The following is a 27,664-nucleotide window of genomic DNA, read 5'->3' on the forward strand; positions in this document are numbered from 1 at the left end:
GCTGAGCGTTGTCCTGTGTACCAAGGGGTCCCAGATCCCTGGTTCGATTCCTGGGCAGTGCACATACAAGAATCAACCAATAAATGGAACAACACATTGATGTTTCTCTACCCCCCCCCCATTCTCTCTCTTTCTAAAAAATCAATAAATTAAAAAATATTTTTTAAAAGAGAGAAATATCCAAATAGAGAGCCATCAGTTAATTGTGGCCTGTTCATATTTAAACCACAAAATTTTATTTCTCCATGGCTTAGGCAAAACAGAATGGTTTGTGCATAGATTTGATCATTAAGAAATTATATAAAAGCTAAACCAGGAAAGCAAAAAGACATTTTATTTATCAATATCTGGTGCTTCTTTGATCATATGTAGTAATGTGTTTAAAAGTAATTTTTAATGTTATCCTTATTCGTATCAATGACGACAATATGACTAGAATAGAGGTGCAATTAGCAACCTATAACTTTTCACTGAGAATTACCTTCATTTCTCCTTCTTCTACAACCAACTGCCAATTGGCATCTCCACCTACATCCTGTAATGAATACGTCATGTGGTTCTGCACCATCTCTTCAACCTTGAAAAGAAAAAAGCAAAGCTGTAAGAATCCGCCTCCAATTAATAGCTATGACATAATCTCCAAGAAACAATGATACTCACTTTACTTCAGTTCTGAAATGATGCTCTTAAGAGAGCTGAGCAACCAAATGCACAAAGGTTAGTAGGTATGAAGAGTTTAGTCTACATTCTAGATATAATATCTAGGTTAATGACAGGAGGGAGAAATATGGAAAGATGCTTTAATCAAATAACATGCTGTACACTGGGCCTAAGGTGCATCAAGTGACAAAAATAAGCATTTTCGGGAGGGGGGGGGTCTTTCCTTTACCATAATGCGCTTCCTTACAGAGATGAAGTCTTAAAGCATAAATTCATTAAACTCTAAGGATAAAAGGAGCATGAAGAGACCATCTAGTCCAGTGTTTCCATATTTAAGACTACAATTGAGATACTAAATACACCAAGATTTCCCTACAAAAGGTAATAAAACTTTGGATATTTCACTGAAATGATAAAAAGACTGTTGCTGAAGGAACTGGCTCCTTTACCATCTACTCAGACACTTTATCTAAACTCTATGTTCTAAATTTTTACTCATTATTTTGTTTTATGTAGTAAATACATTAGAGAAGGCAGGGAGAATTGAAAAATATGTACACTGTACTTGGATTAAAAATGTATCCCTAAGTTTAGCTACATATTTTACATAAAGTCTATGGTGTTCATTAGGGATAAAAAACAAGAACCATGTTTACACTTATTTTTAAAAAATATTTTTTATGGATTTCAGAGAGGAAGGGAGGGGGAGAGAGAAAAACATCAATGATGATAGAGAATTATTGATTAGCTGTCTCCTGCACACCCCACATTGGGGATTGTGAGCCGTGACCATCTGGTTCATAAGGTTGACACTCAGCCACAAAGCCATGCCAGCCAGGTTACAAATATTTTGAAATGAACAAATACAAAATTAATGATTTGGGGGCAGAAACTTAAAATTACTAACCCTGGGGATGTAAGTTTTATACACAAAAGGATGTGATCAATATGGTATTGTGGCTGTACTTCTGCGACATCAAGCTTTCTAGATCTCAGAATGCATCTTTGGTTACTGAAAGCAGGATGCTGTAAGTATCTCCTTAATTGGCAGTGATCACAAAAAGGTTTTTGATAAAAATACATGCTGAGATTCTATAATCTATTTTTGTATTAAATAAACACTAACATAACATTTTATTTCTTTACTCATTGCTGAAAACAGTGTGAATGATACTGGGTTGCAGACCTGAGAGAAAATTTATAATGTGACTAATATTGTAAAACATAACTTCAGGAGCTGCCTGGAAAAACCTGTGTGCCTCTGCAATTTTGAAATATGCTTTAGAAGGTAAGGATGACTAACGTGGGACTCCAAGTTACAAATACATTCAAACTGTATCTCATTTCCAAAAGAGAACAAAGAAAGTTCCAGTTAGTATCCATAAATAAAAAAGTCACAGTAGCACTGCACTCACTGTCTGTTTTACATCCTGATATGGAAAAATGTTTACCTTTATTAGATCTTAAGATCTTAAAAATCTTTAGATTTGATATGTACTTTTTAGGTCGGACACTGGGAGTTAAGAATACCTTTATTTAAGATTCAAGGCAAAAAGAGTTTCCCCCAACTAAGTCCTACTTATAATGGATTACTTGTGAAAGAAGAATGTGAAGGGTTTTATTCTAGTAAAAACAGAGTTCTGCTTAAAAAAATATTTACCACCATTTAGCTCTTTTGTTGGAAAGTATGCAGGTAACTGCGTTTTTGTTTGGGAGGTTATTCCTGAATTAGCAATTTCAAAAGTTTGAAAAGTGATCTATTTTGGTCCAAAAGAAATCAGATTCCACAAATATAAATTGACAGAAGGTAACATAAGTTAAAGCAATGCAAAGTCAGTCAAAAAAGTCACAGAAAAATGGCAAAAATGCGAGAAGCAAAAATACCACTTTTAGTGTATAAGACTGGCAAAAATTAACTGAATTATAATATTCAGTGTCAGTATAGTAAAAGGAAACTGACCTGGGAATACAGTTGGTTCAACTTTTTTAATGAACAGTTTGGTAATCTAATTTAAAATTCCTAAGTGTGCATGGCCTTTATCCTAACAATTCTAAGAATATATTCTAAGGAAATCTATATATATAAAAAAGGCAGCTACCGTGACGGCCATAACTACCTAACAACCGGTCACTATGACACCCACTGTGGCCAATGAACCGGCCAGATCAGGGGGGTGGGGCCGTGAAGTTGGCTGGCCTGCCCCTGATTGGACTCTCCCACCCTGATCAAGAGCTGGGCCTGCCGGCCAAACGTCCCCCCCCCCCCTCCCGCCAGGCGTGTCCCCATCAGCCCGCCCTACCATGATAAGCCCGCAGCCCCTCCGATGGCTGGCCTGCCCCTGATCGCACCCCTCACCCCAACAGGGGGCAGGGCTGGCCAGCCAATCTCCTGCAGCCCCTCCTGTCAGATCTCACTCCAGATTGGCCCTCCCCTCCCACCCCCCATCAGGGGCAGGGTCGGCTGGCCAACCACCTATGGCCCCTCCCACCCAGCCGCTGCCCCCCCCATCGGCACCCCTCACCCACCCCATTTGGGGGAGGGGCCAGCCAGCCCACTGCCCCTCCCCATGGCCAGCCCACCTCCAATCGGCCCCCAACCCTAATCGGGGGCAGGGCCCGCTGGCCAATTGCCCGTGGCCCCGTCCCCCAGCCAGCCCAGCCCTGATCAGAGGCCCTGATCCAGGTCGGCCAGCAGGCCAACCTCCCACTATCTCCTCCTCCCAACAGGCTCAGCTCCGATTTGCCCTGATTGGGGCCAGGCCAGCCAGACCCCACCCGTGCACGAATTCGTGCATGGGCCTCTAGTAATTTAATAAGTGTACAAAAATGTATATATAAAGATGTTATATATACAAGAATGCCCATGTAGCACTATTTATAATAGCGATAAACCTAAAATAAACTAAATATTCACTATCAGGTGAGAAGGCAAACCCAGTATACAATCCATAAATAGGTAAGTAGATACAGACCTTTATTTATTACTGAAGGGAAGACGGACCTAATTATATGTTTAAAAAATAAAGCTGGTTACAAAATAGTATATATAGATTTAACTACTGTGGTAGGAAAAGACAATTAAGGTATGTTTATTTATCATATGAGCCTGATTATTTCTTTTTATTTTTTTATATATTTTTATTGATTTCAGAGAGGAAGGAAGAGGGAGAGAGGGATAGAAACATCTGCAATGAGAGAGAATCATGGATCGGCTGCCTCCTGCAAGTCCCCCACTGGGGATCGAGCCCACAACCCAGGCATGTGCCTTGACCGGAACTGAACCCGGGACCAACGCTCTATCCACTGAGCCAAATCGGCTAGGGCCTGATTTTTTATATGCACGAGAATATCAAGTGGTATAGTATTTTACTTTTATTTACTTTCTAGTTCTGCTACAATTAGCATGTATTACTGTACAGTAAAAAAGGGAGGAGTAAAATAATTACCACAACAATGTGTTACTATGAACATAAAGTAGAAAAGCTTTACACAGAATTGCTTTGCAGTGATGTTCACTATAGATTAACCTGCAGCTGTACTGCCCACCCTTTGATGTTATTTTTTCAAAAGATGATTTTTTTTCTCTCATTTTGAAATGACATCTTTAGTTGGAAACTGTGTAATGCAAATAAATGTGACCAAAAGATCCATTTATAAATCCAAGTCCTTTCTACTTTCTGTACACTTTGATTTAGAGCTACTTCATTCCCATTTTCTGCTCAGAAGATAGATTCATGATTTTGTTAATTTCCTAGTAGTTTCACTTATTTTACTTGAAGTTATTTTTCAGGGCATCTCATAATTCTATGTTTAATTATCCTATCCAATCAGAATCATGAACATAATTTCAACAAGAACAAAGCGGTCATGAGCTGAGACTTGTACACAGATGCCAAAGCTAATTAATCACATATTAGGGAGAAAAAAAAAACCTTCAGAAAGACTTCTCAACTTACAAACAGGAGATACACAAAAAATTAGGTAAAGAATTAACCTATGACTTGGCAGACATCTTGTAAAAAGCTGGGCACCTACTTTTCAGTGACATATTCACCTGTACTTGAAGGCTTTCAGCTGTTCTATAGCTCTCTACAGCCAGGGTCCTGATCTGGGTTCTGAAACCCCAATTCTTAGGCACTTATCAGTGGCTTGTATTCTTTTCTTGCTCTCACTTACATTTTCTTTCATCTATAGCCTGTTTGTTCCTACATTTTAAGGGAAAATGGTGACCAGTACTGATGGGTTTTAGTTAGTTTTGGCTCCAGGTGATTTCTGATAAATTGATACATCTCTTTCTCAAAAATGTTTAAGAAGAAAAAAACTGCAAAAGTCTGAACAACACAATTTGATTTTAGACTTACTGTTCTTCACTGCATAGCTAAAAAACTAATGTAAACTTTATTCATTTGTGTAAACTAGTAAGAATCATGCATTATTATGCATTTTAAAAACTTTTATTGAAATACTCTGATAAGAGAAAAAATGATATAGATAATACTGATTAACTCAAAGAAATTATGTTATTATATTATTAAAAGCTCACTTACTGAGCACTGACTACATGCCAGGCCCTAGGTAGACCTGAGTCCTAGCTAGATCACAGAAGTGCAGCTAACCACAATTTAAACTTGGGTCACTTTGGGAATTCAAGTTCTTAAAAATAAAATAATTTAATCCAATAAAATTCAATCACCAGAGAGATACAAAGTTGAATTGCAAAGATAAAAAAAAATTTTCCCCCAACTAATGCTGATACTAAAATATATTGTTTTAATGACTTTATTATGAGAGCAGAGATTGCAAGCATCTGGCTTCCTGTCTTAAATTTCTAAACCCTTACTGATGATATCAAATAATCAATTAAAACCAATTTCCATAAATTTAGTATAGAACAGAAGTATTAATTTATAGTATCAAAGGGTAATGTGCATAAGGAAAGTACAAGCTGTTCAACATATATTATTTAAAAAGTTATTTCCCTGTTGAATATAATTATATGTTAAATTAGATTAGAAGTGAGGCTGCTGAATCCTGCTTTTATGCTATAACCATGTCCATCAAAGTTGCTGAATCCTGTCTGAATAAATCAGATATTACATAATACTTAAAAACTATGTACCTTCAAGTGTTTCAATTCAATTTACAATCTTTCAGGAATACCTCCTATATGGCAAAATTTCAAGCTATTCACAGTAAAAGATACAAAGGGCACATGCATGCTTGATAGAGGAACTACTTAGTAGAAAGGAAGGCCTTTTTAATGCTTATAACACTATTTAAAATTCAGAACGAAAACAAGTGGCCTAACCAAAAGATTTCTCGGAACTGGGAAAGCAGGCTGAAATATAGCACATAAAGACTCAAGTCCACTCTATACATTCATACAGTACCTGGGAGCTGAATCTGTGAACATCGTCAGAGGCACTGACTAGATCAATGGAAGACATGGAGGAAGAGCGACTATAGGGCTACCAGAGACAGACAAAGAAAAAACCAAGTAATCAGAACAAAGGCACAACAGAGCATTCAGTACCAACTTCCAAACACAAGATAAAGAGAGAGAACAAAGCACTATATGAAACAAGCTCAGCAGCAAGTGCTGAGTCCATGCACCTATTATGTGTTATGCTCCAAAATCTTTCTAAAATGAATGCAGCGCTTTCAACAATGTAAAATAATACCACTTAAACCCAAAGAAAAAATAAACTTAATGTAACTGGCTATGCTTTTGGCAATTTTGGACTAGTCATTCCCTGTTACCCCCTCTCCCCCCACTCCTTTCCTCTTAAATGAAAAAGAAAGAATATAATCATAAGATTTCTGTTTTGGAGGATGCATATGGAATAAAACATACAATACCAAAAAAAATCTCATTACGTTCAAGAAAAGGAAGGAAAACTTATACAAGATAGTTCCATCAACAGTGAAGAACAATACAGCATACACTTGGAGTAAACTCTGACATTAGGCTTACCTTTTGGACAAATCTATGAGTCCCCACAGAAGAAAAGGCATCTCCAGATGGCATAGATGTAGGCCAATGTAACCTGACCTTTTCGCTCTGTGACTAAGAAAACATATAATGTTAAGAGGCAAAGGCTTTTAAGTGTATTTTGCAGCTAAAGAATGGTTAATATAACCTATAACCTGAAACTATAAACATTTAACTACTGAACACTTCAGAACTTATGTAGTAGGCAGTTAAGACAGACATGAGCAGAACAAGATGACAGGCCAACTACAGAAGGTCACCAGAACAAAAAGCCCCAGGTACCTAGCTATGGGCAAAACTGGGAAACCAAAGACCTCCATCCCCAGGGTAACCTTTCCTCCCTGGAGCATATCACTAGTCATGTGGGTTAGACCCTCTAAGAGGGACAGAGAACAAGGGGACAGAATAGCCTCATAAGGCTCCCATACAAGCCCTCGCATGATTTCTCCCTTAAGGATTAAGCCCCAGGACAATGAGGTTCTGACCCACATCAAATAATCTTAGGAACAAAGCCTCGGGTCTGTTGACCACGGAGACAGCTTAGGTTAAACTAGGGATATCTAAGCCTCAGTTGTGTTCAGCTCCAGGCCCAGAAAAGCAGCAAAACCAGACAAGCCATGTTACAGCTGACATCAGGACGAGCTGCATTGACTAATGACCCCCTACCCTGGTGCTGACCAATCCCTGGAGACCACAACCCTGAAAGGACACATCTGTAAAGCTGATGAATATCCTACTGGGATCCTCCCTGAAACCTCCAGACAAATACCCTCAAGACTGATAACCCAGTGCTGCTCTCTCCATGGAGCACACCTATGCTTTTCCCCACCCCCAGGTCTGCCTTCCTTGCCTTTCTTTTTCATAAGCTGCAAGGGTATTTATTCTTTTGCCTCTGTAACTTGTTTCCTAAGCCCATTTCTTCTGACTCACTTCTAGCCCTGTGACTTTCTAAATAAACTTTTACTTGTGTTTGAGTCTCAGCTCTGAATTCTTTCTTAGGCAGAACTCAAGAACCGAGGTTGTTGAACTGAGGTCCGGTCTGACTACACCAAGCATGCCAAACTCGCAGCCCACAGGTCACATGTAGCCCACAATGAATATTTTTGCGACCCAGCCAATATAACCGAATGTAAGAAATGTTTTAATAAAAATTTCGTAACTTAATTTTTACAATGTCCTGTAATACATAATCTATATATATAAAAGGCTAAAAAGCCTAAGCAACTGGCCAACCTTCTGGTAGCTATGATGCGTAATGACCACCAGGGGGCAGACACTCCGACCGATAGCTATGATGCACACTGACCACCAGGGGGCAGATGCTCAATGCAGGAGCTGCCGAACTGTGGTGACTTGGCAAGTTCTTGGCAGCTGCGGTTCTCGGGTGATGCACCTGGAACCAGAGAGGAGGGCCCTTTGTATTCAGCATGTCTCTATTGAAATAATCCTATGTTTCTATGAAAATCGAAGCTTTTGTTTTTTTGTGGCCCACATAAACTTAAACCTTGTTTATTTGGCCTGTGTTAGCCTTTGAGTTTGACATGCTTGGACTATACCAATCTAACACCTGATGCTGTTTTGCCACCAACACTTAGAAATATTTGAATCATGAAACTACTCTAACATTTACTTTATGTGTCCCAATTCAATCTCTTCTTTTGGACCTGACAGTTACTAACTTAGCCCAGGGATCATTTTTTTTCATTTTGCTCCTAGTCGGACTCTCCAATGCCAACATGATATCATTTACCATAAATCAATCTTAATTTAATATTGCTGATTTTCTTATTCAAACTCTGCCCAAATTATTCCAATCATTCCACCTCATAAGGCTCCTGCAGGGCTGTATCATTTGAATCAATATCAGTGTTTGCTTAAGTCACATTCCAAAACACGTCATGTCTGTCTTTGCTCCTTTCCATAAAGGTATTCATCTTGTCTTCATCTAATCATTTCATTCCTGTTAAGCTGCCACTTAATCTCTTTCTTCCTCCTCAGCTTCCCTAGTTTCTTCTCATTCTAGAAATATCTATTAAATGTAATGCACCAGAAACTTTGCTGTTCTGTGTGTGTGCTCATTTTCTAACTATGTAGAAGACAACTGGTTATTTCTATTCAATACGATCTGAACACAACAGCAAAGATCTCATTTCTCACTCACCACTTTTTTGTATAGCTTTCCTTATGTTGGCAAATAATGTAAAACAAATGTAAACTCAAAACTGTGTCACTGAAGACTACCTATGTAGTGGTTGTGTTGTTGAGAGCCCTGTGTAATATCTAATGCATACAATGAGGGAAATGATCTGAACCTTTGGAACTGATTTCATGGATTACTGATGCTTACTCCTCTATAGCACTAACATACTGTAATCATCTGTCATAATGACATACCTAGTTATTAGGCAAGTAAAGTCACGGGTCTGTTTAATGCTTGTTTTGTAGAGGACTACGAGAGTACCAAAAATAGTTTGAAATGAAATGAGTTGATAGTCCCATGAATATTTCTTTTCTCTAAAGCTTACAGAAGCTTTCATTGATTCTCTTTTAACTCCAACTCAACCAATGTGTTGATATTTAGAGTAGGATTTTAGAGCCAGAGGTATGATTTGAGTCATCTTGTCTAAGCCCTTGTTTCACAGATCAGGAAACCAAGGCCCAGAAAATTTAAGTGATAAGTTTATAGCTTTATAGTTTGCCAGTGGCAAAACTAAGACTAAAACAAAGTTGTCATGACCTCAGTTCACTACTCTTTCTATGATAACACATATTAAATAAAAACAGAACATACACACTAAAAACAGTGTAGGCGAAAAACCCTAAAAAAACAAACACAATGATGCTGCTTTGGGTAATACGTTTGGCATCCAAAATTAGAAGTCATTTAAGAACTAAAAGTTCCCACTCTTATTGAGTGCTGTGTAGCATCTTTGATATTGCTTATCAAAAAAATAAGCAATAAGCTTTATAAACTAATGTTACATGAACTTTTTATCATGAGTTATAAAAAAATAATGAAAAATGAACATGAAAAGCAGCCACTATTACAGGTGATTTACCTTCAGGTAGATAGACTAATAAATGGGCATAATAGCCATGACTGCGTTAGCAATGGCAGGAATGAACATGTCAACTTTTTTTATGCAGGTAAATCTGTAGTGTACAACTGATATACATATCGTTTATTTGTAAGATGCTTCAAGTCCTGGGAAAAGTAACTAAAATTCACCCTTAAATACCATCTAGTGTTAATACTTGGCAACTGCATTGTTGCAGAATTGAAGGCAAGTGATCAAATTAATCTTGAAATTAGAGTTAAAGGATTTAAGATATGCTTAGTTCCACTTCCACAGGAGACTCTGGGCATAACTACTGTGAATTTAATGATGACAAAACACTAAGCAAAGTTAAAAGTGAGGAAGCAATTGAAGGTTACGATAGTGAAAGCAATAAAGGAGTTAATAATAAAAACTGAATGGTACCAATGGAAGAAAAATAGATTCTTGGTAATCTTCCTTTTGAATTTATATGGCACTTGGTGGTAAAAAGAAGTTCAAAGAGACTGTTTTACTCAGAGTAAATATATACTTGATATTAACAGGATCATGATAAAGTTGGATATTTCAAGGGCAATAGAATATTTTATTTTAACTTCATGTTAATTATGCATGCTTTATTTTTTATTTTTTTAAAATATATTTTACTGACCCTTTACAGAGAGGAAGGGAAAGGGATAGAGAGCCAGAAACATCGATGAGAGAGAAACATCGATCAGCTGCCTCCCACACACCTCCCACTGGGGATGTAAGGCACATGCCCTTCACTGGAATCGAACCTAGGACACTTCAGTCCGTGGCTGACGCTCTATTCATTGAGCCAAACCGGCCAGGGCTGCATGCTTTCTTTAAACTATCATTGGTCTTCTTTCCATTGCTTGGAAATTGATCAATGGAAGAATGACATGAAGATTCTCCTACGTTTTTGACTCAATGCAGACACAGTTCATTTTCTAGGTTATCAGATATTTCAGTTTTCAAATTCTATTTATATAAAATAACATACATCAAGAAATACCTAGTGTTAAATTTTTTACTGACAAATATACCTGTTCTTCTATTTTATCTTGTCTGTCAAGAGCAGCTTCAACAGCATCAAAGAACTCTTCTTCATTAATCAGACTGTTTGGACCTTCCTATTTGAACACACAGGAAAAAAAAAAAAAAAGCTGGTTTAAGAAAGTGGAAAACACTAATTCTGGCATTAACTCTAGGGAAAAGTTGAAAAGTGATTCAAAAAACATTTCTGAACCAGTTAGTACACTAGGTAATATATAAAATATGAGTAACATATGCTTTGTGTAGAATCATGAGTATAACAATTCAATCACTCAGTACTCATATACTTACTGTATATTGACCAATATTGTATTAGGGCAATAATCTAGAGTAAGAGGTTGGTGAACTATGGCCCATAGGCCAAATCCAGTCCACTGCTTACTGTTGTATGGCCTTTAAGCTAAGAATTTCATTTTTTAAATGGTTGGGGGAAAAGGAATGAATAACAACATTTCATGACATGTTGCAATTACATAAAGCTAAATAAAGTTTTATTGGAATATAATCTTCATTGTATTCATATGCATTGTCTATGCCTGCTACAGTGACAGAGTTGAGTACTTATAACTTAAATACTTGGTGACAGAAACCGTATAAAATTGAAGGTAAGTACAAAGTTGCAGATGTACAGGCAATGAGCAGTACAGATTGGGTACTGAGCGGGATCTTCCTAAGCAAATAGAAATAGTTAATGGAGAAAGAAAAATTGAGCTAGCTGATGCTTCAGAGCCTGGTTAGATTGCAGAGCAGTGGTTCTCAATTGCCTGGAGAACTTGTTAAAATGAAAATACCCAGGACACCATACACAGAAATTACTTCTCTGCAGGTCTTGGGTGGAGCTGGGAATATGCATGTTTAATAAGTCCTCCAAGTGATTCTCATGCAAAGAGAACCTCAGCTGTATCAGAAGATAAAAGTATAAAAGAACAATAGCAAAATGGAAACAAACAAGGTATGTTCCTGTTGTGATGGAATAAATAAGTGGACTGTCAGTTGAATAATGGCTTTACATTATGGTAAAAGTAGAGGCTGGAAAGGTACACTTCGGTTTAAGGCTCCCTAAATTTTTTTTAAAAAAATATGTCTTTATTGATTTTATACAGGAAGGGAGAGGGAGATAGAAACATGGATGTGAGAGAAATATCAACATCAATTGGCTGACTCCTGCATGCCCCCTGCTGGGACCAAGACTGCAACCAGGGCATGTGACCTGACTGAAAATTGAACCAGGGACTTCTTGGAACAGGGATTGATGCTCAACCAGCTGGGCAGAGTCCCCCCCGCCCGCACACCCCCCCCTCAAATTTTTTTAATCCTCACCCGAGGATATTTTCCATTGATTTTTGGAGAGTGGAAGGGTGCAGGAGAGACAGACAGAGAGAGAAACATTGATGTGAGATATATAGATTAGTTGCCTCCCACACAAGATCGAGCCTGCAACCGAGGTATGTGCCCTTGACCAGAATCAAACCCGGGATCCTTCAGTCCGCGGGCCAACGCTCTATCCATTGAGCCAAACCGTCTAGGGCTCCTAAATTTTTAAATATAAAAATAAGACACAGGAATGATTGTTGGTCTCTCTATAATCTTACCAGTTAGACTGATAACCCAACGTCATCACTACTCCATGAAAAAGTATCTAGCAACATCATTCCACCCCTGTCACAAGGTGAGTTACACAGGAAGGGTGGGAGAAAACCCCTTGGCATAGGCATATGAGGAATCTTGATTTAATGCAACAGTTCTTTTGGAGTTATGAGGACTCTCTCATAGCTCATTTCAAAAGAAAAAAAAATCCACAGAAACTTTTTATTCAGCTTCAACATACACACAGAATAGTGCATACTTCAATGAATTATCACTAAGTGAATTTAAACATGTAATGACCTGTTGAATCAGGAGAAGAACAGTAACAGCATTCTAGAGGCTATCCTGAAGGATTCCCTGTATACAGTTAAAACATTTCAAAGGCACTTAAATAGTAGTAGTATCACTTTGGTCTTTGTTGATATGAGAAAAATAGAAAATATCCAAAATCTACTCTGAACATATTTTCTGGTGATTTTTGAAAACTCTATTGATCATAACCACATCTACACTTTTAAAAATTATAATACGCATTCAACCTATGCAATCATGTCAGCATCTCAGGAGTCTCCCAGTTGGGAAATTCAGGATTAAAAAGTTCTGCTTTTGGGTGGTGAACACACATGTAATATACAGATGATGTATTAAACAACTGTACACTTGAAACCTATATAATGTTATTAAGCAATGTCAACCCAATACACTTAATACAAAATTTAAAAAAAAAATACTTTGATAAGTGAAATGGGCAAATAAGAAAGGTACATTTTTCCTTTGATGGCAAATCTGAGAACTTAGTAATTGCATAAAATTTCTTTTATTAAAAAACAAATTTAAAAAACCCACTTTTATTTCACCTTCTTACCAAGGAAAAGAGCTATTTGTTGCTAAATCTATGGGACACACTCCACAGTCTTGACCTCACTTGCCCTATGGGCAGCATTTCTAATGACTCTCTTTGCAAGGATCTCTGCCCTTGGATTCTTAACTTCCTAGTTCCCCTCTACTAAGCACTCTTCTTGGGCTCCTGTGCAGACTCTTCCTCCTTTGTCTATCCCTTAAATGTGGGTGTTCCTTAGGATTCCACACTTGCATTCCCACAGCATTTTTATTCATTTCTAAGAGTTCAGTCATCATCTGATAATTTCTAAAATTCATAGCCTGTCCATTCCTTTCCTAAGTGGTGTTAGATCTTTACATCTAATAATATGTAAGACCTCCTCAGATGAATGTCTCAACTCATGTGGAACATGTCTAAAACCTGTTCTTCCTCTACCTGTGCACCAATAGGACGAAGGCAGAAATCTGGGCCTGTTCTTGGATTCCTCCCTTTTCCTTCATTCAATCACCACACCCTTCAATTCTACTTTACAAATATCTCATTTTTCCACATCTATTCCTATTCTCCTAGCCTATCTAATTTAGACTATATTCAATTCTTATCTGTTATACTGAAAAAAATCTCCAAGTCCCTGTCACAACTCTCAACTTTAATCCACTCTCTTCACTGCAGGAAGCAAGAATAATTTTTCTAAAATGTAAATCTGAAAACCCAATTTGCTTAAAACCCATTCCTGAGGATCTGCACTGTTCTCAGACCTTTTTATCCCTCCCTCCTTCTCATTGGGCTCCCTGCTCCATTGGTAAGTTACTCTGGGGCAAAATGCTTTCTCTTGCTTTGGGTCTCCAAATGTCTTCTTTTCTTCTAAGCCCCTACAAGCAACACTCTTTCTAGGCTATTTGCCTGGTTGACATCTACTCAACCTACTTATTCTTAAGGTTTCAGCTAAGATGCTGTTTCCTTTAGGAAGCCATGCCCACACTGTTAAAAGTGCTTTATAATATATATTATTCTATTTGCCTGCTACTTAGTCTATATTACCATTAACATATACTCAGGAGGGGCCCTCAGGCAGGATCGTTGTCTGCCTTGCTCCTTGCAATCTCACCCCACCCCACACCTAGCACAGTGCCTTGTGCTATAAGTCTTAAGGAATGGATTTAAGATTATAAAGTAATTTCTGAGGCTATAGATGACAAACATTTAAACTTTGTTCAATAATAAAAACATCATAAATGTTGAATAAGAACCAAAATAAAGTCACATTTTGAATTAGTGTCATTTTAAAATCCATGCAAGCATAGTACTGACACAATATAGATGGTTCAAGACTCTAAAACAGTGATGGCGAACCTATGACACGCGTGTCAGAGGTGACACGCGAACTTGTTTTTTTGGTTGATTTTTCTTTGTTAAACGGCATTTAAATATATATAAAAAAATATCAAAAATATAAATCCTTGTTTTACTATGGTTGCAAATATCAAAAAATTTCTATATGTGACACGGCACCAGAGTTAAGTTAGGGTTTTTCAAAATGCTGACACGCTGAGCTCAAAAGGTTCACCATCACTGCTCTAAAAGGAAGGGGGAAAACATAAAAACAGCCCCTAGTTTATTTAAAAATTGCATATTTAACTTCATATCACAAGGAGTTGGTGAGAAAAGGCTGAAGAACCCTTAACCATGTTCTTCATTAAAAGAGGGCAGTACAGGAGTAGAAAAGAATGATTTATTCAACAACACCATTAGAATAAAAGATTACCATATTATACCATAATTTTTAAAAATCCAGGTATATTAGCAACATATTTAGAAAAGACGATTAAAAAAGGAAAAAAGGAAATACAGATAATTATTCGAGAATGCTTTTTAAACATGATATCAAATATAGAGATAAGTGTATCAAAAGACTGAGAGATTACATAGAAGCATAAAACTTATAGAGCAAATTTTAAGTGACCAATAAACATTTCTTTAGAAAAGCCTAAATCAATTACATCAATAAATAAAGCGATTTTTTTAGATTTGAAACTAGTAAACACATATACCTAGCACAAGGCCTCTCCTCCCTCCATCCCACTCTTATTCCCTGAAAGAAAACTGGTTTGACAGAAGTGGAAGTATATAACTATACTTATATATTGCTGGAAGTAAATAAATTAGTACCATATATTGATAAATTAAAAACATGGGCTTTTTGTGTATTTTTCTATAATCTTCCTATAAGAAACATTTATTTTATTTATAATATGAAAAAAAATAAGGTAACCTAAAATGGCAAAACAATATGCTTAGCATCAGAATAAAAATTAAAATTATAATAGCTTTTATTTCAGTAATTTAGTTTATTAAAGCCCCAGAGAATAGCTAATTATATAATTTTTATACATTCTAGAAGAAATGAATTGACAGCTTAATAATTAAAAAATATTACAGTTCAAGTCTCATCATCATGATTTCTACATTTGGAAATCAATTCCAGCATAAAAAATATTTAGTCAATAGCAGCTGAGTTTTTTTCTTTAATCAATTCCAACATTCAATATAGTTAATAAAAACTTTTTTTCTCAATCAGTTCCAACATAAGAAATACTCAGTCAATATCAGTTTTTTTATTCCCTTCTAGAATAAAAACGGCAAGATTTTTTTCTTCTATTTTCTTAAATATAGTCTAACTATAATTATTTTAAAATATATGTATTTTTTATTGATTTCAGAAAGAAGAAGGGAGAGGAAAAGAGATAGAAACATCAATGATGAGCGAGAATCATTGATAGGCTGCCTCCTGCATGCCGCCCACCTGGGACTGTGCCTGCAACCCGGGCATGTGTACTGACTAGGAATCGAACTACAGTGACCTCCTGGTTCATGGATTGATGCTCAACCATTGAAGCATACCAACAGGGCTAACTATAACTATTTTATAATCCTATCTCTATCTCAATGGTACCCCTTGCCACTCTATTTAAAAAATGTTCATTTTACCCTGGCTGGTTGGCTTAGTTGATTGGAGCATCAACCTGCACACCAAAAGGCTATGGGTTCAATTCCCAGTCAGGGCACATACCTAGCTTGTGGGTTTGATTCCCTGTTGGGACACGTATGGGAGTCAACAGATTGATGTTTCTCACATCGATGTTCTCTCTCTTTCCCCACTTCTTTTCTATCTAAAAAACAATAAAAACTAAAAAACAAACAAACAAACAAAAACACAACAAAAACATATCCTCAGGTGAGGATAAAAAAGTAATAAAAAAAATGTTCATTTCAGGAATATCAACAATGTTAATGACAATTACCATATATATTTCTTATATATTTTTCTATAAAAACGTGATGAAAAATAGTTTATAAAATTTTAACTATGCATGTATATGGAAGGAAGATTTTATTAATTGCTCAATAAAAAAAATGAGGAAAGAAGTTGGTTTCACATATTCCAAACATAAAGGCAAAGTAATTATAATAGTTCATGCTCTACTGTGGATAAGACATCATAGTATATTGCACAAACTAAAATCTTTTTTTAAAAAATATATTTTATTGATTTTTTACAGAGAGGAAGGGAGAGGGATAGAGTTAGAAACATCGATGAGAGAGAAACATCGATCAGCTGCCTCCTGCACAGCCCCCACTGGGGATACGCCCGCAACCAAAGTACATGCCCTTGACCAGAATCGAACCTGGGACCTTTCAGTCCGCAGGCTGACGCTCCATCCACTGAGCCAAACCGGTCAGGGCAAACTAAAATCTTTTGTCTGTATAAAGTACTCAGGTTTTCCCTCCATAAGTTGCTTTTATTTAAAAAAAAAGTTAGAAGATAAACATTAAAAATCATCATCTTCACAGGGGAGATTAACACTTGTCTTATACAGTGGACAGGCAAAATAATAAGCCTTTTAAAGCCTGTACTAAACTTTGTAGGCAATACCAAAAATTCTATTTCAAAGTAAGCCTAGCATTTATATATTATGATATATACATTTAATTAAAATAAACATAGAAGAATTATATATTTAGAACCTTTAAAGGTTACAAAAGTATAATTTAAAAATTAATCACTTTTGTGATAGGCATGCCTATGTGTTTTCCTTTCTAAGATCAAAATATAACTTCATACCTCATAATCAGGTCCTCCAAAGTGGGATTTTTTCTTAAGTTCTATCATGGCATTTTTGTATGCTTCCTCTATTCTTCTTCTTTTCTCCATTTCCTATTTTCAAAAGAAAGTAAGTGAAAAGTCAAAATAAAACACCCACCCAAAACTGACAATATTATGTGCTGACAAGCGTGAACAGCAACGGGAATTCTCATCTATTGCTGGTGGGAGTTTAAACTGATATAACCACTTTAGGAGAACCAAGATGGCGGCATAGGTTAACGCCGGAGTTTGCTGCTTTGAACAACTACTTCAAAAGTGAAACCAAAAAACGGAAGGGACATCACCCAGAACCACAGGAACGCCGGCTGAGTGGAAGTCCTACAACTAGCAGGAAAGAGAAACGCATACGGACACTCAGAGGAGGCACAGTGCTGAAGTCAAATTCTGAGGTGCGGAGTGCGCGGAGCGGGCTGGCGGCGGAGGGCGTGGTTGGCGTTTTCAATCGGGAGGGAGTCGCAGACTCTTGAGCTCCAGATCCGGGCGAGTCTTTAGGGACCCAGACTCAAACGGGAGAAGGGGGACTGTCTGGCTTCCGTCAGAGCGAGTGCAGCTTTCTCTCTGAGCTTTGCAGCGGGTGCTGGGACTCAGAGAGGCAGAGCCCCTGGGGACAGGACTGAGAGCCGCCATAACTGCTCTCTCCAGCCCACCCTGTTGATCCTGTGCGACCCGCCCCACGCAAGCCCTGCACTGAGGCTTTTGCCGGATAGCCTCAGGCAAACGCCAGATTAGCACCTCCCTAGAGGACAGAAGTTCTCTCACTGCTGACACAGCTGATTCTCATAGCCACTTGGCCTGGAGGTCAAACCCTCCCTGGAATTAGCTACAACAATCAAGATTTAACTATAAGACTGCAAACAAAGACCACTAGGGGGTGCACCAAGGAAGCATAACAAAATGCGGAGACAAAGAAACAGGACAAAATTGTCAATGGAAGATATAGAGTTCAGAACCACACTTTTAAGGTCTCTCAAGAACTGTTTAGAAGCCGCCGATAAACTTAATGAGATCTACAAGAAAACTAATGAGACCCTCGATCTTATATTGGGGAACCAACTAGAAATTAAGCATACACGGACTGAAATAACGAATATTATACAGACTCCCGACAGCAGACCAGAGGAGCGCAAGAATCAAGTCAATGATTTGAAATGCGAGGAAGCAAAAAACACCCAACCGGAAAAGCAAAACGAAAAAAGAATCCAAAAATGCGAGGATAGTGTAAGGAGCCTCTGGGACAGCTTCAAGCGTACCAACATCAGAATTATAGGGGTGCCAGAAGATGAGAGAGAGCAAGATATTGAAAACCTATTTGAAGAAATAATGACAGAAAACTTCCCCCACCTGGTGAAAGAAATGGACTTACAGGTCCAAGAAGCGCGGAGAACCTCAAACAAAAGGAATCCAAAGAGGACCACACCAAGACACATCATAATTAAAATGCCAAGAGCAAAAGATAAAGAGAGAATCTTAAAAACAGCAAGAGAAAGAAACTCAGTTACCTACAAGGGAATACCCATACGACTGTCAGCTGATTTCTCAACAGAAACTTTGCAGGCCAGAAGGGAGTGGCAAGAAATATTCAAAGTGATGAGTACCAAGAACCTACAACCAAGACTACTTTATCCAGCAAAGCTATCGTTCAGAATTGAAGGTCAGATAAAGAGCTTCACAGATAAGGAAAAGCTAAAGGAGTTCATCACCACCAAACCAGGATTATATGAAATGCTGAAAGGTATCCTTTAAGAAGAGGAAGAGGAAGAAAAAGGTAAAGATACAAATTATGAACAACAAACATGCATCTATCAACAAGTGAATCTAAGAATCAAGTGAATAAATAATCTGATGAGCAGAATGAACTGGTGATTATAATAGAATCAGGGACATAGAAAGGGAATGGACTGACTATTCCTGGGGGGGAAAGGGGTGTGGGAGATGCGGGAAGAGACTGGACAAAAATCGTGCACCTATGGATGAGGACAGTGGGTGGGGAGTGAGGGCGGAGGGTGGGGCGGGAACTGGGAGGAGGGGAGTTATGGGGGGGAAAAAAAGAGGAACAAATGTAATAATCTGAACAATAAAGATTTAATTTAAAAAAATAAAAAATAAAAAAAAAAATAAATAAACTGATATAACCACTTTAGAAAATTGTCAATATCCACTGAAGCTAAGCATATACCCCCATGAATTAACAATTGTATTCCCAGGTATATGCCCAAGAGAAATGAGTGCATATATCCATCAAAAAATATGTACAAGAATGTTCCCAGAAGCTTTATTCATAATAATAAAAATATAAAATCCTAAACTTCTATCAATAGGAAAAATAATCAAATTAAAGTCAAACAATGAAAATTCATCACACAGTGAAATACTATACAATAATAAAAAAAGAATAAACTACCACTAGATGTAACAACATGAATCTTAAGTCATGTTAAGGGAGAAAAAAGACAGACACAAGAGTGTATACTGTATGATTTCATTTATGATGTTCACGAACAGACAAAACTAATCAATGATCATGTAAGTTAGAATTGTGGCCACCTCTTAAGGTGGTGGTAGGGGAATGAAAGAACCTTGTGCTATAAAAGTTCTTTCTGTATGTTGATCTGACTGGTGGTTACAGGGGTTTATACAAATGTACAAAAATTATCAAGCAGTACACTTAAGATTAGTGTAGTTCACTATATGTATTAACATATCTTAAAAAATGATCCAAACCAAACCACACAGCTCAGCAATATTAAAAAGACTTAGGGAAAAGTGAAAAAGCATGCGAAATTACACATATGTGAGTCTACTAATGTAAGCAAACATCTTAAACGAATAGAATGTTTTTAGGCAGTGTGGTTAGATATGATAATTCCTTAGTGAAGGTTAAAGAGACTAAAGAAAAAAGTTTTAAACTAGTCTAGATGAGTTGAATGATTCTCTTGGACCATTAGTCTAATAGATTTAAGGGGTTCTCCTGTTTTCTCAATACATTATTTTTTGTGTGCACAGGGAATATTCTAAAAATTCAATTTGATCCACATTGGTACAGAGTTGAAATCTTTCAATATAGAATAGTTTGACTCCTGAATAATAATGAAGTGGTTGTACCTTAAATGGACGTTTTTATTGCCTGTTTTTAAAAGATACATATTTTGTCAGTCAATATGGCTACTTCACTTGAGAATTCTGAACAATTCTCTTTTCGTCTAAACATGGGGACCGTTTTAAATACACAGTGATATTCAAATTGTATGGCCATTCTGCCATTAAATCAGTGTTGACATTGCTTTCCTAGTGTCCTGCTTTAATTGATAAGACCTTCAAATTCTACAAGCAATATGACTCACTGATGAAGAAGATTCTGACTGGTCCTAGCCAGTTTGGCTCTGTGGTTAGAGTGTCAGACCTTGGACTGAAGGGTCTCAGTTTCTCTTCCGGTCATAGGCCTCAGCTGCAGGCTCGCAACCAATCAATGTGTCTCTTTCATATCAATGTTTCTCTCACTCTGTGTCTTCCCCTCCCTTCCACTCACGCAAAAAAACCCCCCAAAAAAACAATGGAAAAAATATCCTCGGGTGAGGATTAACGATACCCCCCCACAAAACAACAACAAAAACAAAAGATTCTGACTGATGTCTAGCCTAGTATCCAGAGCTGAAATACAGAAAATAGTAAAATTCTTCTAATTCTGCTACTTAACACCTCTGGACAAGTCTCCGGGGCACAATTCTTCTTCTATAAAATGGTGGCATGTTTCAGTTCTAACATTTTACTATTTTATTGATGTTGAATTATAAACAGAAATACTAAACAAATTCACTAAGCCGTACTTTACACTAGAAACTAAATATTCATATTGTAATATTATCAGTGTTGCAATTTAAACAAAGGTCAAAAAGGTGAACAGTAAGCAAATGTTTAATGAATAATATAATGTATGTTGAATGATATCTCAATGACCTTGGAAAATACATATAGTTATAAATGCAATAAGTTAATATTTAACTTTATAAATTTGTGTTTATGTTAGTTTATACAGCTTAAATGCAGTTTCATATGTCATACAATAAAGCTGGGTAATATTAAATGGCTTATCACTTCCAATAAAGCATTGCTGTTATTACAAAAATGTTATTAATCAAGAATGCATATTGTACAGTTACTGAATATTTAACTGATGAATCTCATTAGGAAAATGAGGTTAAGATGCCTGCAAAGTTTCAGAAGTACATCTACTACTTCTATCAACTCCAATGCATTTTTCCCTAACAAGTTAGTTTGGTTTAAATATTCAATCCATATATAAAACTTAAATGATTATTATTTAACAGAAAGAAAAATAGTCTTACCTTATCCATTCTCTTTTGCCAGCTCTCCTCACGTTTTACCATTAGTTCAATACAATGAGAAAGTGTAGCAAGGATTCCAGCAGTAGTTGCTTTAAAAGTTATTGCCTCCCCTTTAAAGTCTATACCATTAATTCCTTTTGGTGTTACCTGTGGAAATACTAAAAAAGACAGTTTTCCACTGAAAATCTTTCTAATGGAAAAATAATCCTTCACAATTTAAAATTAAAACTTGTTTAGAAAACTAGCAAATCAGCCCTGGCCAGTGTGACTTAGTTGGTTGGAGTACTGTGCCATATACCAAAAAGTGCAGATTCTATTTCCAGTCAGGGTATATACCCAGGCTGCAGATTCGATCCCTGGTTGGGGCATCTGTAGGAGGCAACTGATCAATGATGTATCTCTCTTTCTCCCCCTCTTCCTCTCTCTAAAATATGAAGTAACAAACAAACAAACAAACAAAACCCTAGCAAATCAGAGCAGGCTTTCAGAATATAATTTCCTTCCTGTTGGCTAACATTTAAAAATTTCCATTCATACTCTATCAGCAAAGAAGCTTGTGGCAGCATATGTACTTTCAAGTCCTTTTTTCTGGATTCTATTTCCTGAAATCTATTTGCTGTGCTGCATTTAGTGAATAAAGTAGTAGGAGAACATATACAAAATTCTAAACGACCGGTTGACCGTTTGACAAGTTGCTATATGATGTGCACACAGGAGCTCAACACAGGAGCTGCCCCCTGGTGGTAAGTGCGCTCCCACAGTGGGAGCACTGCTCAGCTGACAGATGGGTGCCAGACGCTGGGCTCACAGTTGGAGAGCACAGCTGCAGTAGCGTGAGCTTCTCCAGCCTCTGAGGCAGCAGTAACAGGCAGTGGCAGGTGCAGCAGGGCCAGGATGAGCGGGAGCGTATGGTGCCCGGCCCGGGCTCAGGCTCCTCCCTGGCCGCCTGCTGCTTCACACACTACTACATCCCTCGGGCCGAAACCGGCAGTCCAACATCCCCCGAGGGGTCCCGGGTTGCAAGAGGATGCAGGCCAGACTGAGCGATCCCCCCAGTGCAGGAATCCATGCACCAGGCCTCTAGTCCTATCTAATACAAAGGGTAATATGCAAATAGACTGAATGGCAGAACCAAACCAATCAAAGCATACTATGCTAATGATATGCTAAGGCTGCTCAACCGCTCGCTATGACATGCACTGACCACGAGGGGGCAGACAGTCAACCTGTCGACCAGTTACTATGGTGTGCACTGACCACCAGGGGGCAGACTGTCGACTGGCTGACCAGGGGGCAGACGCCCTGATCAGAAGGTTAGCTTGCTGCTGGGGTCCAGCCAATTAGGACTGAGCGAGAGGGGCTGGACACGACCTAGAGCCCTCCTGCAGTCCCTCCCCGGCTGGCCAACTTCCCACGTCCTTCCCAGGCCCCAATCCTGCACTGGTGGGGTCCCTTGGCCTGGCCTGCGCCCTCTTGCAATCTGGGCTGAGGGACCCCCCTCCCCCGAGTGCATGATATAATAAAAGGCTATATAATAAAAGGTTAATATGTAAATCGACCTAACGGCAGAACAACCGGTTGCTATGACGTGCACTCATCACCAGGGGCCAGACGCTCAACGCAGGAGCTGTCCCCTGGTGGTCAGTGCGCTCCCATAGGGGGAGCGCCGCTCAGCCAGAAGCTGGGCTCACAGTTGGTGAGTACAGCAGCAGTGGCAGGAACCTCTCCCGCCTCTGCAGCAACACTAAGGATGTTTGACTGATGGCGGGGAGTGGGCCTAAGCCATCAGTTGGACATCCCCCGAGAGCTCCTGGACTGCGAGAGGGTGCAGGCCGGGCTGAGGGGCCCACCCTGAGTGCACAAATTTCGTGCACCAGGCCTCTAGTACTTTAATAACACTCTGACAGTTTGCAGGACCTAATTATGGCAAGACCAACACACACATTAAATAATTTTAAAAAAATATATTGTTATTGATTTCAGAGAGAAGGGAGAGTGAGAGACAGAAACATCAATGATGAGAGAGAATCACGATTAGCTGCCTCCTGCATGCTCCACATCGAGGATCAAGCCCGTAATCCCGGCATGTGCCTTGACCAGGAATGGAACCATGACTTCCTGGCTCACATAGGTGGATGCTCAACTACTGGGCCACACCGGCTGGGCTAAATAGTTTTTTATGTTTACATTTCATAATATTAATTCAGAGTTAGCTTTGAATGAAATGAGAAAAAATTTTAAAACTCACAAGATGCAAAGAGGAGAACATACTATCTTATACTATTAGCTAGTAAGAAACCACTGCAATAGAACTCATAAGTGAAATGGTACTTCCAACTTTAAAACCTCATGTGTAGATATGACAGTAAAGGTATAATCTATAAAAAAACAAATTAATAAACTACTTCATCAAAATTTAAAATTTCTGCTCAAGGCATGGTTAAAAGAATACAAATTGCAGTTATATGCAATTAATAAATCTAGTTATCTAATATATAACATGGCTATAGTTAATATACTGAATTGAATACTAGAAATTTGTTAAGACAGATTTCAGATGGTTTCATTACCAAAAAAGATAACTATGTGAGATGATGTTAATTAGTTTTCCCCACAGTAATCATTTTGCTATCTATACCAAATCATTACATTGTACACCTTAACTGGGAGAAAATCTTTGTAAAGCCTATGTCTGATAAAGGACTTGTATTCTATATACATATGTATAGAATATACATTAGCATAAAACATTAACATAGCGTATACTATAATATAGTATATTATAACCTCCAGAACTCAACAGTAAGAAAATATATATAATCTAATAAAAAACTGAACAAAAGATTTAAATACACACTTCACCAAGGAAGAGAGAGGATGGCAAATAAACACATGCAAAGATGCTCAATACCATTAGTTACTAGGGAAATGCTAGTTAAAAACCACAGAGGGATACCACTATACACCTATTAGAAAACTAAAATTTAAAAAGACTGACCATGCCAAGTGTTGGTCAGGATTTGGAGAAATTGGGACTCTCATATATGGCAGGTGAAATAGACTTCAGCAGTTTCTTGAAAAGTTAAATGTACTCCTACCACATGATTTAGCAATTCCACTCCTAAGTACTTACCCCAAATAAATAAAATATATGTCCATGAAAAGACTTGACATGAATGTTCACAGTAGTGTTATGTATAATAGCCAAAAACTATAATCAAATCAAATGTCCATCAAAAGATGAGTGATGCCCTAGCCGGTTTGGCTCAGTGGATAAAGCGTCACCCTGCAGACTGAGAGGTCCCAGGTTCGATTCCGGTCAAGGCCATGTACCTTGGTTGCGGGCACATCCCCCATAGGGGCTGTGCGGGAGGCAGCTGATCGATGTTTCTCTCTCATTGATGTTTCTAACTCTCTATCCCTCTCCCTTCCTCTCTGTAAAAAAATCAATAAAATATATTTAAAAAAAAAAGATGAGTGAATATACAAATTGTGGTGTATCAACACAAGGAAATACTACTCCCCAATAAAACAAATAGCCCTAACTGATTTGGTTCAGTGGATAAAGCCTCAGCCTGTGGACTGAAAGGTCCCAGGTTCGATTCCGGTCAAGGGCATGTACCTTGGTTGCAGGCACATCCCCAGGAGGGGCTGTGCAGGAGGCAGCTGATCGATGTTTCTCTCTCATCGATGTTTCTCTCTATCCCTCTCCCTTCCTCTCTGTAAAAAATCAATAAAAAAACCAAAAACAATAAAAAGAAATCATATACTGATACATGTGATAACAGCGATGAACCTCAAACTAAAAAAGAAGCCAGGCCAAACCCCACCACAAACTGTGTAAGTCCATTTGTATTAAATTCTAGAAAATGCAAACTAACCTACAGTGATAGAAAAGAGATCAGTGGTTGTTTGGGAAGAGAGGGGGTTAACAAAGGGGATGGAGGAAACTTTTTGAAGGTGATGGACATGATCTTGATTGTGATGATGATATCATAACATCAAAACTTGCCATATTGTACACTTAAATAAGTGCAGTTTATTGTATGTTAATTATCTCAACAAAGCTGTTAAATATTATAAACTACCGTTTTTTATTAATAATCAACTTACAGATTAAAGTCATTTGTGTCCTAAATAAGACCATGTGTGCAATTGTAATAATGGGTTCTTCCTGTTGCATTATCCTACCACTAATGATGTTGAGGGCCTTTTCATGTGCTTATTGGCCATTTGTGTATCTTCTTTGGAGAAATGTCTATTCAGATGTTTTATCCATTTTAAAACTGCGATATTGTTCTACCATCAATTCATTAAGAGTTCTTTATATATTTTAGATACAAATCCCTTATCAGACATGTAACTAGAAAATGTTTTCTCCCATTTTATGGGTTATTTTTTTCAGTTTTTGATGGTGTCTTTTGAAGCAAAGATATACGTCAATTTATACTTTTCTTTTCACTTCTTTTGTTGTCTTATCTAGGAAGCCTATGACTTAGCCAAGGCCATTACAATTTATTCTTGTATTTACTCTAAGGTCTTTATAGTCTTAGCTCTTAAATTCATTTTGAGTTAATTTTTGTATTTGGTGTGAAGTAGGGGGTTAAACTTCATTATTTTCCTGTATGGATATCCAGCTGCCAAGCATCACTTGAAAACTATTTTTCCTCATTGAATTGTCTTAGCATTCTTGTAAAAAACTTGCCCTAGCCAGTCTGGCTCAGTGGATTGAGTGTCGACCTACAGACTAAAGGGTCCCAGGTTTGATTCCGGTCAAGGGCACATGCTCAGATTGCAGGCTCGATCCTCAGTGGGGAGCGTGCAAGAGGCACTAATCAATGATTCTCTCTCATCATTGATGTTTCTGTCTCTCTCCCCCTCTTCCTTCCTCTCTGAAATTAATAAAAAATATATTTTTTAGAAAAAGAAGAATGTAAGAGTTTACTTCTGGACTCTCAATTCAATTCCACTGATCTATGTCTTCTCTCCTTATGCCAATACCTTACCTCACTGTTGGATCTGTACTAAGTTATGAAATCAAAAGTGTAAGTCCTCCAACTTTCTTTTTTAAGACTATTTTAGCTAGTCCAGGTCATCTGCATTTCCATATGGATCATAGGATCAGCTTGTCCATTTCTGCAAAAATCCTACTTGGGATTTTGGTAAGGGCTGCATTAAATCTATAGGGCAATATGGGGAATACTGACTTCTTAACAATATTAAGTTTTCTGATCCACGAACATGAGATATCTTTCCATTTATTTAGATCTTATTCAGTTTTTCACATTGCTTTGTTACCTTCAGAATGGAAAGTTTGTGCTTCTTTCGTTAAATTTATTCCTAAGTACTTAACTCTTTTTAACGCTATTATAAATGAAATTGGTTGCTGAACTTAATTTTCACATTGTTCATGGCTAGTGTATAAAAATATAATTGATTTTTTATATTGATTTTATAGCCTAGAATCTTTTTTTTAATATATTTTTTATTGATTAAGATATTACATATGTGTCCTTGTCCCCACGTTACCCTCTCCCCCCGCCCCTAGAATCTTGTTGAACTTATTACCTCTAATACTTTTTTAGTGGATTCCTTATAACTTTTCTCTATACAAGTTAATGGCATCTTCAAATAGATATAGTTTTAGTTATTCTTTTTAAATTTGGATGTCTTTTCTTTCTTTTTCTTGCCAGTTGTTCTGTCTAGAGCCTCTAATACAATTACAATGTTGGAAAGTGGCAAGAATAAAATGCTGCCCTGGCCGGGTAGCTCAGTTGTTTAGAGAGCGTTGTACCCATTATGTCAAGGTTGCGGGTTTAATCCCCAGTCAGGGCACAAAAACGAATCAACCAATGAATGCATAAATAATTTTAACAACAAATGGATGTTTTTTTCTCTCTCTCCCTTACTCTCTCAAATCAATCAATATAAAAAAACAATAAAAAAGAATGCATGCACTTG

The 27,664-nt window shown here is 37.7% G+C and overlaps 1 protein-coding gene across 5 annotated transcripts in view; it reads right to left on the bottom strand.

Moving 5' to 3' along the window:
• Nucleotides 1-27,664, bottom strand: part of CERT1 (ceramide transporter 1) — a 102,737-nt gene that overhangs the window by 20,643 nt on the left and 54,430 nt on the right. For 2 of the 5 annotated variants that reach the window (XM_036309472.1, XM_036309476.1), the window contains exons 7-12: nt 21,704-21,861; nt 17,319-17,411; nt 10,758-10,844; nt 6,635-6,727; nt 6,051-6,128; nt 482-577 (exon numbers count right to left, since the gene is read on the bottom strand). In XM_036309472.1, coding sequence (XP_036165365.1) covers nt 482-577; nt 6,051-6,128; nt 6,635-6,727; nt 10,758-10,844; nt 17,319-17,411; nt 21,704-21,861 — 605 coding nt within the window. The remainder of the gene's footprint in view (nt 1-481; nt 578-6,050; nt 6,129-6,634; nt 6,728-10,757; nt 10,845-17,318; nt 17,412-21,703; nt 21,862-27,664) is intronic. The other 3 variants (XM_036309474.1, XM_036309473.1, XM_036309475.1) reach the window with 2 other exon arrangements.

Source organism: Myotis myotis, unplaced genomic scaffold (assembly GCF_014108235.1).
Source record: "Myotis myotis isolate mMyoMyo1 unplaced genomic scaffold, mMyoMyo1.p scaffold_m19_p_5, whole genome shotgun sequence".
In the NCBI taxonomy this organism is placed as follows: Eukaryota; Metazoa; Chordata; class Mammalia; order Chiroptera; family Vespertilionidae; genus Myotis; species Myotis myotis.